Consider the following 10,586-nt stretch of genomic DNA (forward strand, 5'->3'; position numbering starts at 1 on the left):
TATCAAAGAGTTTGTCAACTCGCAAAAGATTTTCAATGCGTCCATAGAGGAAAAACTACTCAAAATTGATGATTTGGCTAGGAGCGTTGATAGAATGTCTATTGATATTGATGCTTTGAAAGTTAGATGTGCTCCTCCCAAGATCAATATGGATGAAACTTTGAAAACTATGTGTGTTTCCATGAATGAGAGCAAAGAAAGAACAGCCCAAATTCGTGCTAGTCATGAATGGCTTAAAAAGGCGTGTTCTCGTGATAAGAATCACGAAGATCTTAAAGTGCTTGATGTGACTCCCATTGAATCCTTGTTTTCTAGTGTCAAACCTAATGATGATGGGGCTGGATATGAATCCACTTTGGTTGAAAAACGCCCCAATGATTCGGAGTCCATCTATCTTGATGCTAAAAGCATTGAAAGTGGAGTAGAAGATATCAAAACTTTGAGTAGTAGTGAAACTACTACTTTGAATTTCAAGGAATTCAATTATGATATTTTCTCTTTGATTGAATGTATTTCCTTGATGTAATCCATGCTAAACTCTCCACACGCTTATAGCCAAAACAAGGCCTTTACCGATCATATCGTCGATACTATGATAAAATCTCTTGAAGAGAAACTTGAGTTGGAAGTTTCTATTCCTATAAAGCTTCATGATGAGTGGGAACCTACTATCAAAATCAAAATCAAAAACTATGAATGCAATGCTTTGTGTGATTTGGGTGCTAGTGTTTCCGCGGTTCCAAAGTCTTTATGTGATGTTCTAGGCTTTAATGAGATTGAGGAGTGCTCTCTTAATTTGCATCTTGCGGATTCTACTGTCAAGAAACCCATGGGAAGGATCAATGATGTTCTTATTATTGCAAATAGGAACTATGTACCCGTGGATTTCATTGTGCTTGATATTGATTGCAATCCTACATGCCCTATCATTCTTGGTAGACCTTTCCTAAGGACTATCGGTGTTATCATCGATATGAAGGAAGTGAATATTAGGTTTCAAATTCCTTTAAAGAAGGGCATGGAGCATTTTCCTAAAAATAAAATAAGATTGCCTTATGAATCCATGATGAGGGCTACTTATGGTTTGAGTACCAAAGACGACGATACGTGATTCCATCACCTTATGCCTAGCTAAGGGTGTTAAACAATAGCGCTTGTTGGGAGGCAACCCAATGAATTTATCTTTTTCTTTCTGTTTTCTTGCGTCCACACCATCATAATTCTGTTATGATTGTGTCTTTTGTGTTTCTTTTTGTGTTTGAGCCAAGAAAAACCTTTATGACTAGTTCGGTGTTGGTTGTTTGATCGTGCTGGAAAAAGACAGAAACTTTTCGCTTACGAAATTATTTTTAATTTTTATCCAGAAAGAGATTTTGAGTTTATTCTTTTTTCTGCTGGTTGACATGACTTTTTCCTAGGCTGTCGTAATTTGTCAGAATTTGTGAGGTACCAGAAGTATACGAAGTATACAGATTGCTACAGAGTGGTCTGTTTTTGACAGATTCTGTTTTTGTTGTGTTGGTTGCTTGTTTTGATGAAACTATGGATAGTATCGGGGGGTACTAGCCATGGAAAAGTGAGAATACGGTAATCTAACACCAATGTAAATAGAAATCAAGATTTCTACAGTACCTCAAGAGGTGGTAGTTTGTTTTCTTGTGATAATGATATCACAAGTTTCTGTTTAAGTTTTGTGTTGTGAAGTTTTCAAGTTTTGGGTGATGTTCTCATGGACAAAGGGATAAAGAGTGGAAAGAGCTCAAGATTGGGGATGACCAAGGCATCCCAAGCCAAATTCAAGGACACCAAAAAGCCTAAGCTTGGGGATGCCCCGGGAAGGCATCCCCTCTTTCGTCTTCAATCCATCGGTAACATTACTTGGAGCTATATTTTTATTCACCACATGATATGTGTTTTGCTTGGAGCGTCTTGTATCGTAGGAGTCTTTTGTTTTTGTTGTGTCACAATCATCCTTACTGCACACCTTTTGAGAGAGACATGCACTCATCATGAATTTGCTAGAATACTCTTTGAGCTTCGCTTATATCTTTTGAGTTAGGCAATTTAGCTCACATGTGCTTCACTTATATCTTTTGAGCTAGATAACTTTTGCTCTTAGTGCTTCACTTAGATCTTTTAGAGCACGGCGGTGCGTAACTTGGTAGTTGGCTTGTGCTATGAAAGTAGTCCCAAAGGTGATAGGCACCCAAAGAGGATACAATAAAACCTCCATCTTCATGTGCATTGATTAGAAAGAGAAGTTTGATCCTCTCAATTAGTTTTGAGACATGAATTTGGTGATATTAAGAGTTATGTTAGTAGGGTGTTGTGAATCTAGAAATACTTGTGTTGAAGTTAGTGATTCCCGTAACATGCACGTATGGTGAACCGCTATGTTAGGAAGTCGGAGCATAATTGATCTATTGATTGTCATCCTTTGTGTTGCGGTCGGGATCGTGCGATGGTTAACACCTACCAACCCTTCCCCTAGGAGTATGTGTTTAGCACTTTGTTTCGATTACTAATAAAAACTTTTGCAACAAGTATGTGAGTTCTTCATGACTAATGTGAGTCCATGGTATAGATGCACTTTCACCTTCCACCATTGCTAGCCTCTCTAGTACCGCGCAATTTTCGCCGGTGCACAAACCCACCATATGCCTTCCTTAAAACATCCACCATACCTACCTACTATGGAATTTTCATAGCCATTCCGAGATATATTGCCATGCAACTCCCACCGTTCCGTCTCATGACTTGTGTCGTCACTCTCATATTGCCGTTGCATGATCGTAAGATAGCTAGCGAGATGTTTCAACGTCATACGCCAAGCTAGATCGTTGCACATCCCGGTACACTGTCGGAGGCATTTCCTATAGAGTCATCATCGTTCTAAGATTTGAGCTGTGAGTAAATAAAAGTGTGATGATCATCATTATTAGAGCATTGTCCCATGTGAGGAAATAAATAAAAAGGCCAAAGTTTCCCACAAAAAAAGAGAGAGATATGGAAAGAGGCCAATGAGCCCAAACAAAAAAAGAGAGAAAAAGAGAGAAGGGACAATGCTACTATCTCTTTCCACACTTGTGCTTCATAATAGCACCATGTTCTTCATTATTGAGAGCCTCTCGTTTTGTCACCACCATATGCTAGTGGGAATCTTTATTATATAACTTGGCTTGTATAGTCCCATGATGGGCTTCCTCAAAATTGCCCTAGGTCTTCGTGAGCAAGCAAGTTGGATGCACACCCACTAGTTCTCCTTTTGAGCTTTCACATACTTATAGCTCTAGTGTATTCTTTTGTATGGCAATCCCTACTCATTCACATTGATATCTATTAATGGGCGTCTCCATAGCCCTTTGATATGCCGAGTCGATGTGACCATCTCCTCCTTTTTGCCTCACAACCTCCACCACACTCTATTCCACCTATAGTGCTATATCCATGGCTCACGCTCATGTATTGCGTGAGAGTTGAAAAAGGTTTGAGAAAGTAATAGTGTGAAAACAATTACTTGGCCAATACCGGGGTTGTGCATGATTTAAATTCGTTGTGTGGGGATGATAGAGCATAGCCAGACTATATGATTTTGTAGGGATAACTTTGTTTGGCCTTGTTATTTCGAAAGTTCATGATTACCTTGCTAGTTTGCTTGAAGTATTATTGTTCTCATGTCAATAGCAAACTATTGTTTTGAATCTTACGGATCTAAACATTCATGTCACATGAAAGAAGTTACAAAGGACAACTATGCTAGGTAGCATTCCACATCAAAACTTCAGTCTTTATCACTTCCCTATTTGAGGACGAGCAGGAGTTAAGCTTGGGGATGCTTGACACGTCTCCAACGTATCTATATTTTTTGATGGTTCCATGCTATTATCTTGTCAAACTTTGGATGTTTTGTATGCCTTTTATATCTTTTTTGTGACTAACTTATTAACTCAGTGCCAAGTGCATTTCCTATTTTTTCCGTGTTTTTGACCCTTTTCAAAGGATAATATTAAATGGAGTCCAAACGGAATAAAACATCCGAAAAGATTTTTTTCCGGAACAGAAGATACATAGGGGGCGTGAGAACCAAGGCAGAGGCCACCAGGGGAGGCCACAAGCCCCCTAGGCGCGGCCAGGGGGGCCGCGCCTAGCAGGCTTGTGGTCCCCTTGTGGCTCGTGTGCCCTACCTCTTCCGCCTATAAATTACCGAAAAATCCAAAACTACGCGAGAGATCCACGGAAATATGTTTCCGCCGCCGCAAGCTTCTGTTTCCGCAAGATCCCATCTGGGGCACGTTCTGGTGCCCTGCCGAAGGGGGGATTCGGATACGGAGCGCTTCTTCATCAACACCATGGCCTCTGCGATGATGCGTGAGTAGTTCACCATAGACCTTCGGGTCCATAGCTAGTAGCTAGATGGCTTCTTCTCTCTCTTGGATCTTCAATACAAAGTTCTCCATGATCTTCATGGAGATCTATCCGATGTAATCTTCTTTTGCGGTGTGTTTGTCGAGGTCCGATGAATTGTGGATTTATGATCAGATTATGAATCTTATTTGAGTTTCTTCTGATCTCTTATATGCATGATTTCATATCCTTGTAATTCTCTTCCAGTTTTGGGTTTTGTTTGGCCAACTTGATCTGTGATTCTTGCAATGGGAGAAGTGCTTGGTTTTGGGTCCATACCGTGTGGTGACCTCATCCAGTGACAGAAGGGGTAGGGAGGCACGCATCGTGTTGTTGCCATCAAGGGTAAAAAGATGGGGTTTACATCATTGGTTTGAGTTTATCCCTCGACATCATGTCATCTTGCTTAAGGCATTACTCTGTTCATCATGAACTCAATACAATAGATGCATGCTGGATAGCGGTCGATGTGTGGAGTAATAGTTGTAGATGCAGACAGTATCGGTCTACTTGTCTCGGATGTGATGCCTATATGTATGATCATTGCCTTAGATATCGTCATGACTTTGCGCAGTTCTATCAATTGCTCGAGAGTAATTTGTTCACCCACCGTAATATTTGCTATTTTGAGAGAAGCCTCTAGTGAACACTATGGCCCCCGGGTCTACTTCACACCATATTTTCAGCCTTACACTTTTACTTCGTTGCACTTTCCGCCTTCAGATCTCACTTTGCAATCAATCTTGAAGGGATTGACAACCCCTTTATAGCGTTGGGTGCAAGCTTGTTTGTGTTTGCACATGTACTCTGGATACTTGGCTTTATTCTCCTACTGGATTGATACCTTAGTTCTCAAAACTGAGGGAAATACTTACTGCTACTGTGCTGCATCACCCTTTCCTCTTCAAGGGAAAAACCAACGCAATCTCAAGAGGTAGCAGTGACCTGTGACGACGGTGTCTCTTCTAATTCTAAGCATCCAAGCATTCTCCTTGAGTGCCTCGCGCACCTTCCAGTTCTTTCTCCTCGAGGCCTCAAAAATGTGGGGGGCAATTTCCTTGGGCCTCAACCGAGCAGCCATGGTGAGTCCCAAAAAGGCGTTTTGGCCCCATTGCCCATGACGATAGTAGTGGAGGCGTAGAAGAAATCGCGGTCCTCCTGAGTGCAAGGGTTTCCCAGTCCCACCCATAGTTTGCTCGGCTCCTTCCATTCATAACGGAGCCATCTCAGTCTCAAGGCACGAGCAAACTTGTCGGTGTTGAGAACACCTAGGCCTCCATAGCTTGGGGGTCGACATACAATGTCCCAGTTGACTTTGCATTTTGCACCGGTAGTTTTATCCGAGCCGAACCAAAGAAAAGCCCGCTCAATCTTGTTGAGATTGTTGAGGGAGACCTATGGTAAAATTAGGGGTGTGATGGAGTACACAGCCTGGAAGGTGATGACACAACGAACAAGGGTCGTGTGCCCAATGGTAGGGATGTTTCTTCCGTCTCAGGTGACCCATTTACCGGGTGCCTTGTCCTCTAGGTATTGGAAATCAACCCTCCTCAACTGCCGCACTAAGAGCGGAAGGCCCAAATATCTGATTGGGAAGGATGTCCTTGAAGCCGGAATACTATGCAGGATGCGCACTAGATCCAGATTGGCGCATCGAATGGGTACCACTGAGCTTTTATGGAAGTTGGTGCATAGGCCCGTCACATCACCAAAGTCTTTTAAGATCACAACTAAATTGTCGATATCACTCTTAATTGGTGTCATGAAAACAGCCGCATCATCGGCGTAGAGGGAGGTTCTCACTCTGGCCCCTCGTCCTCGGATCTTGTGTATGATGCCCTTGCATGTTGCCATGTCAAGAATCTTGTGAAGAGGGTCAATTGCGAGGACAAGTAGCGGCGAAACAACGTCTCCCTGGCAAAAGCCACGTCCATGCCTGATCGGGGGACCCGACAGGCCGTTAAGGAGGAAGCCCGAGGATGAAGAGGAGAGTAGTACATCAATCCAATTTTGGAATTTATCCGGAAACCCCATGCGCTGCAGAAGGTCCAAAACGTACTTCCATCTAACAGAATCAAACGCCTTTTTAATGTCTGAGCTTGAACAATAGGGCCGGTGTCTTGCACTTGTGTAGTTGACGCGCAAAGTTGCAAATATATATGAAATTATCTGATGGGCCTGGCACACAGCAAGTTTTCGCCGCGAAAGGCCAAAGTTGTGTAGCTGAACAGTTGGCTCAGCCATCAAAACAGGTGAATGCATTATGTCTCTGGACCAACCACGTCTGTAAACTCATTTTGTCTCTAAGTGATTAATGAACCAAGAATGGACAATATACTTTACATGTTTCTTATGCTATTAAGAGATTCTAAAGCGCAGCATGTCAAATGATCATACAACACAGTATTCACACAAAATAGCACAATACTGGATAATTTACATGGGATCATTATATAAATTTCCCTGAATAATTTTAGAAATCCTTAGTTTTCTATATTTCCGTGAATTATTATCCTACATCTGAATTCAATAAAAAATGAACTTGGAAAAAAAGGGCAAAAAATCCATTTGTACTGCCTTTTTTTCATCCACATTCATATTTGAATCATTATGGAAAATATCTTTTGTATCAACCAGAGTCAGATCAAATATTCTCTTAGACAGAGAATTTAAGCATTTTATGGAAAGTGCTCTTCTACACCCGAGCTCAAATGCTCGGGTGAACAGTAAATTCGAGAAATATTTCAAAAATGTTTAAAAAAATCTGAATTTTTTTACAGTGAACTTTGACAAATGTTTAGCTTGCACAATTTCAATACGAAATCAAATTTTTTGAAGTCGTGGCAAAAAAAAATTAGAGCTCCAAAATGCTTTTGGAAGTAGCATTTTCAGAGTTTCGATTTTGTTTCTTTTACCACGACTTCCACAAATGTAATTTCATGACAAAATTTTACGAGCATTTAGAACATTTGTTAAAGTTTGCCCAAAAAAATTCAGATATTTTTGAACATTTTTACAATATTTTTGGAATTTAATGTTCACCTGAGCTCATTTGAGCTCGGGTGCAAAAACATCACGTCCGCATTTTATTTGTTATTTCAAATCCTTGTCATCTCAAAAAATTCTTTAAAAGAAATAAATTTTATTACCTAGCTTTCAGAAGGCCAAATGAAAAATAAAACAGTCTTACAGACTGCTTGAGTTGCCAGCACAACACCTACGGTTCAGGGTTCAAACCCCGGACACAGACGCACACGCCGTCTCTTCTCTGACTAGCCAACAAGCAAGGATAACACATTTAAGACCAACATAAAACAAAGAAGACCAGATAGGTTTCAGCCTTCTGAGCTTGACGCAGCAGTTTTCTTGGAGATGATGCCTGATCTGAATCTGAACTCTTTAAAAAAAACCTCCACTGCTGCAACAAAAATGGACACTTTCATCGGTAAGCGTTACAGGTTTAGTTAATTTTAGGCTGCTGAAAGAGAAATTTCTAACAAGGAGAAAGTTTTATCTCACACAGCAGGTATGATTTTGCATTTTAGGCTGTACTAGCATGAATTATCAGGACTAAATTATTCTGGCAGCAGAAATTGCTGAAGACATACATTGCAGAAAATAAAGAAGGAATATATTTATCTAAGACTTCCCTACAATATGGCTGTAACTATATATATAGTACATACTATAACTTCAAAAAAGGAAAAATTGAGCATATTATAAGCTGGAAAAACAGGAGAAAATAGCTTCAAGCCATATGGTCTACCTCCTTTGCATAAAGCAACGAGCAATGATATGTGCCGCGATTCGACGACCAGCTTTGTTCTTCTGACCCCTTCTTTTGCATTCCCAGAACCTGTAACAAGCTATACTAATTAGCACAGGGTTCTGACTTCAATGTATGTTTAGACAAAATATTTCAGTGAAGCGTGGGTTTTTGGAAATTTCAAATCGAATACAAGGATTGACCAAATTTTAGTTGGACCAACATTCATGTAAAACTTTCGACCATTTATTCAAATTGAAAACCTTAAAAACTGAAATTTCGGAAATTTCATTGGGGGCTGAAATATTTCCGAAGTAAAAATTTAGAACCATTTCTCAGGATAGTGGTATTGATAAGAGAATGAAATCATGAGAGAATTTGATGAGGACACCGAAACCAAGCAATTGGTGTAGTAGCAGTACCTAGGACCAAGAGACACGATGTAGGTACGATCGAAGGGGCAACGAGGTGGTGGTCGAATCTTGAACTTGAGCTCCGGGCACTTAGCGACCCACTTCATGATGGCCTCCACTGCCCCGGGATGGATGTGCCCATACAGCCTTGAGGCCCTGCAATGGAAGGCAAGCAAAGCTCGATGAAGCTGAACTCCTGTCATGTCCGTTGCCACGGCGACAGTAATCTGCAAGCAGCAGCAACTGGTGCTGTGGGTGGGAGATTGGAGACGCACTTGACTGGGTCGGAGCGCATGGAATCGAGGACGCGGCGGACAGCGTGCAGGTCGGGGTGGGCGAGGAGGCCGGCCTCGGCGCGTCGGAAGGAAGCGGCGGAGGCGGTGCTGGCCTCCCCGACGGCGAACTTGGACATGACGCCGAAGACGCGGATGCGTGCGAGGACGAGGCTGGCCAGCCGGCTGCAGTCCTCCAGGTCGACGAGGCCCGCCACGTACGCCTCGGCTTCCGCCCACTTGTCCTGGGTCAGCAGCGGCCGCAGGTACTCCGGCATGAAGGACACACCCGTCTCCTGCTCCAGCCTGCAATGCACGAGAAACTCTGCCTTGAAACATGCACGGGTCGTTGCAATTCGGTGTCTCCACCGGCAGCAAACAAGAGATTCAGAGAGGCGTACGCGTGTGCGGTGTCGGAGAGATTCCAGCGGCTGAGGAAGCAGAGGAGCCGACGGAGACGGAGCGACGTCAGGCCAGCAACGTCGCCGTGGAAAGGCCTCATCGCTCTCCTCTCCCTGCGCTTCTCTTGATCTCACGCCTCGCTCTTCCCTTCTTTTCCTCTGCTTTGCGCCTCCCTTCTTATTTCGATTCCGGGGGAGGGGAGGGGGTGGACACCGGAGGGGGTAGAAAAGGTTTCATGGGCCGGCTCAGAGCTTACTGGGCTTTATCTTCTGGGTCGGGCCAATGTCAGCGTCGTATACAAACCAACGCACACACCCCTTCGTCCTGGGCTCGGGCAATTTATCCTAGGCCCTGGCTTGGATGCGGTGTAAATTTATACACTTGAAATTTATTTACATGTGTAAATCACATGCCGCAGTGTAATTTACTTGTAAAATAAAAACGACCACCAGAAGTCTGTATCACTTACGAAGCTATTACGCCAATCCAAGCGAGGCTTTACTTTTTTATTATTCCTCCTTCAAAAGATGGGCGTGCGTGAGATTAGAACTTCAATACCGACCGTGATAACTTCATCTGTTGTGCCTAATTACTTTTTTCTTCTTGTTGTTTTTTGAGTTGTCTGGATTATTTGATACTTTCTTCTTCTTGTGCATCAAATGTAACACTAGGAAGCAGGCTTCATTATTATTTTTTTATTTTGTTTTGTTTGGCGAGTTTTTCTTTGGCTTTTACTTGGTTTTGCTTTTCTTTTCCTTTTTATTATTTCCATGTTTATTTTTTACTATTTCAATCTTTTAATTTTCTGTACTTTTCTCTTGTTCACAAACGTTTTTTGATTTTTGGGAATATTTTTACTTCAATTCATGATATTTTTTTTCCAAATTTGTGAAGTTATTCAAACTCATGAAGCTTTTTGAAAAGGTCAATGGTAAAGTAAATGGTCATTTCTTTTACATTATGACTTTTTTATTCATATTTCTCCCAAAATCAGTGGTGAACTGGTCAACCAGTATTTCATCTCACCAAGGTTAGCGAGTGAGCCAAGTTAGCGAACGAGAGAGTGTACCTGTTGCTGGCCGGCCTACAACACACCCGCGTGAGCGCCAGGTTGCAAAGTAGCCCTTTAGACATTGAAAAAGGGAAAACGCTTAAAATAAACTGACTGATTTTTCCTCTCCGTAAGCTGCCTCGGTTGGTCGACATGTTTTTTGTTGGACTGACGCACCGCTCGTCTCGCACCTTATCTTCTTTGTGAATGCCTGATCCCCTTTCTCTCCCACCGCCCCTCCCCCTGCGAATTCGCCTCCTTCCTTGTCCTCTCCATCC

The 10,586-nt window shown here is 42.3% G+C and overlaps 1 protein-coding gene across 2 annotated transcripts; it reads right to left on the reverse strand.

Moving 5' to 3' along the window:
• Nucleotides 1-7,526: 7,526 nt before the first annotated feature.
• LOC123397928 lies at nucleotides 7,527-9,435 on the reverse strand. 2 transcript variants are annotated; one of them, XM_045092441.1, is made up of 5 exons: nucleotides 9,257-9,435; nucleotides 8,859-9,161; nucleotides 8,593-8,739; nucleotides 8,171-8,260; nucleotides 7,527-7,819 (listed from the first exon to the last, which is right to left on the reverse strand). In XM_045092441.1, exons 1-5 carry the CDS (start codon nucleotides 9,355-9,357, stop codon nucleotides 7,804-7,806), a joined length of 657 nt encoding a protein of 218 aa, XP_044948376.1. In that variant the 5' UTR covers nucleotides 9,358-9,435; the 3' UTR covers nucleotides 7,527-7,803. The 2 variants fall into 2 exon arrangements, with proteins under 2 accessions (XP_044948376.1, XP_044948375.1); XM_045092440.1 differs by having other exon boundaries at nucleotides 7,527-7,822.
• Between the last annotated feature and the right edge of the window lie 1,151 nt (nucleotides 9,436-10,586).

Source organism: Hordeum vulgare, chromosome 5H (genome assembly GCF_904849725.1).
Source record: "Hordeum vulgare subsp. vulgare chromosome 5H, MorexV3_pseudomolecules_assembly, whole genome shotgun sequence".
NCBI classification, from domain to species: domain Eukaryota; kingdom Viridiplantae; phylum Streptophyta; class Magnoliopsida; order Poales; family Poaceae; genus Hordeum; species Hordeum vulgare.

Coding starts and splice junctions, on each gene's coding strand:
- LOC123397928 (XM_045092440.1), bottom strand. CDS start 9,357: ATGAGGCCTTTCCACGGCGACGTTGCTGGCCTGACGTCGCTCCGTCTC. Junction 9,162..9,256: donor CTCTCCGACACCGCACACGC/GTACGCCTCTCT, acceptor CGTGCATTGCAG/GCTGGAGCAGGAGACGGGTG. Junction 8,740..8,858: donor ATGCGCTCCGACCCAGTCAA/GTGCGTCTCCAA, acceptor CTTCCATTGCAG/GGCCTCAAGGCTGTATGGGC.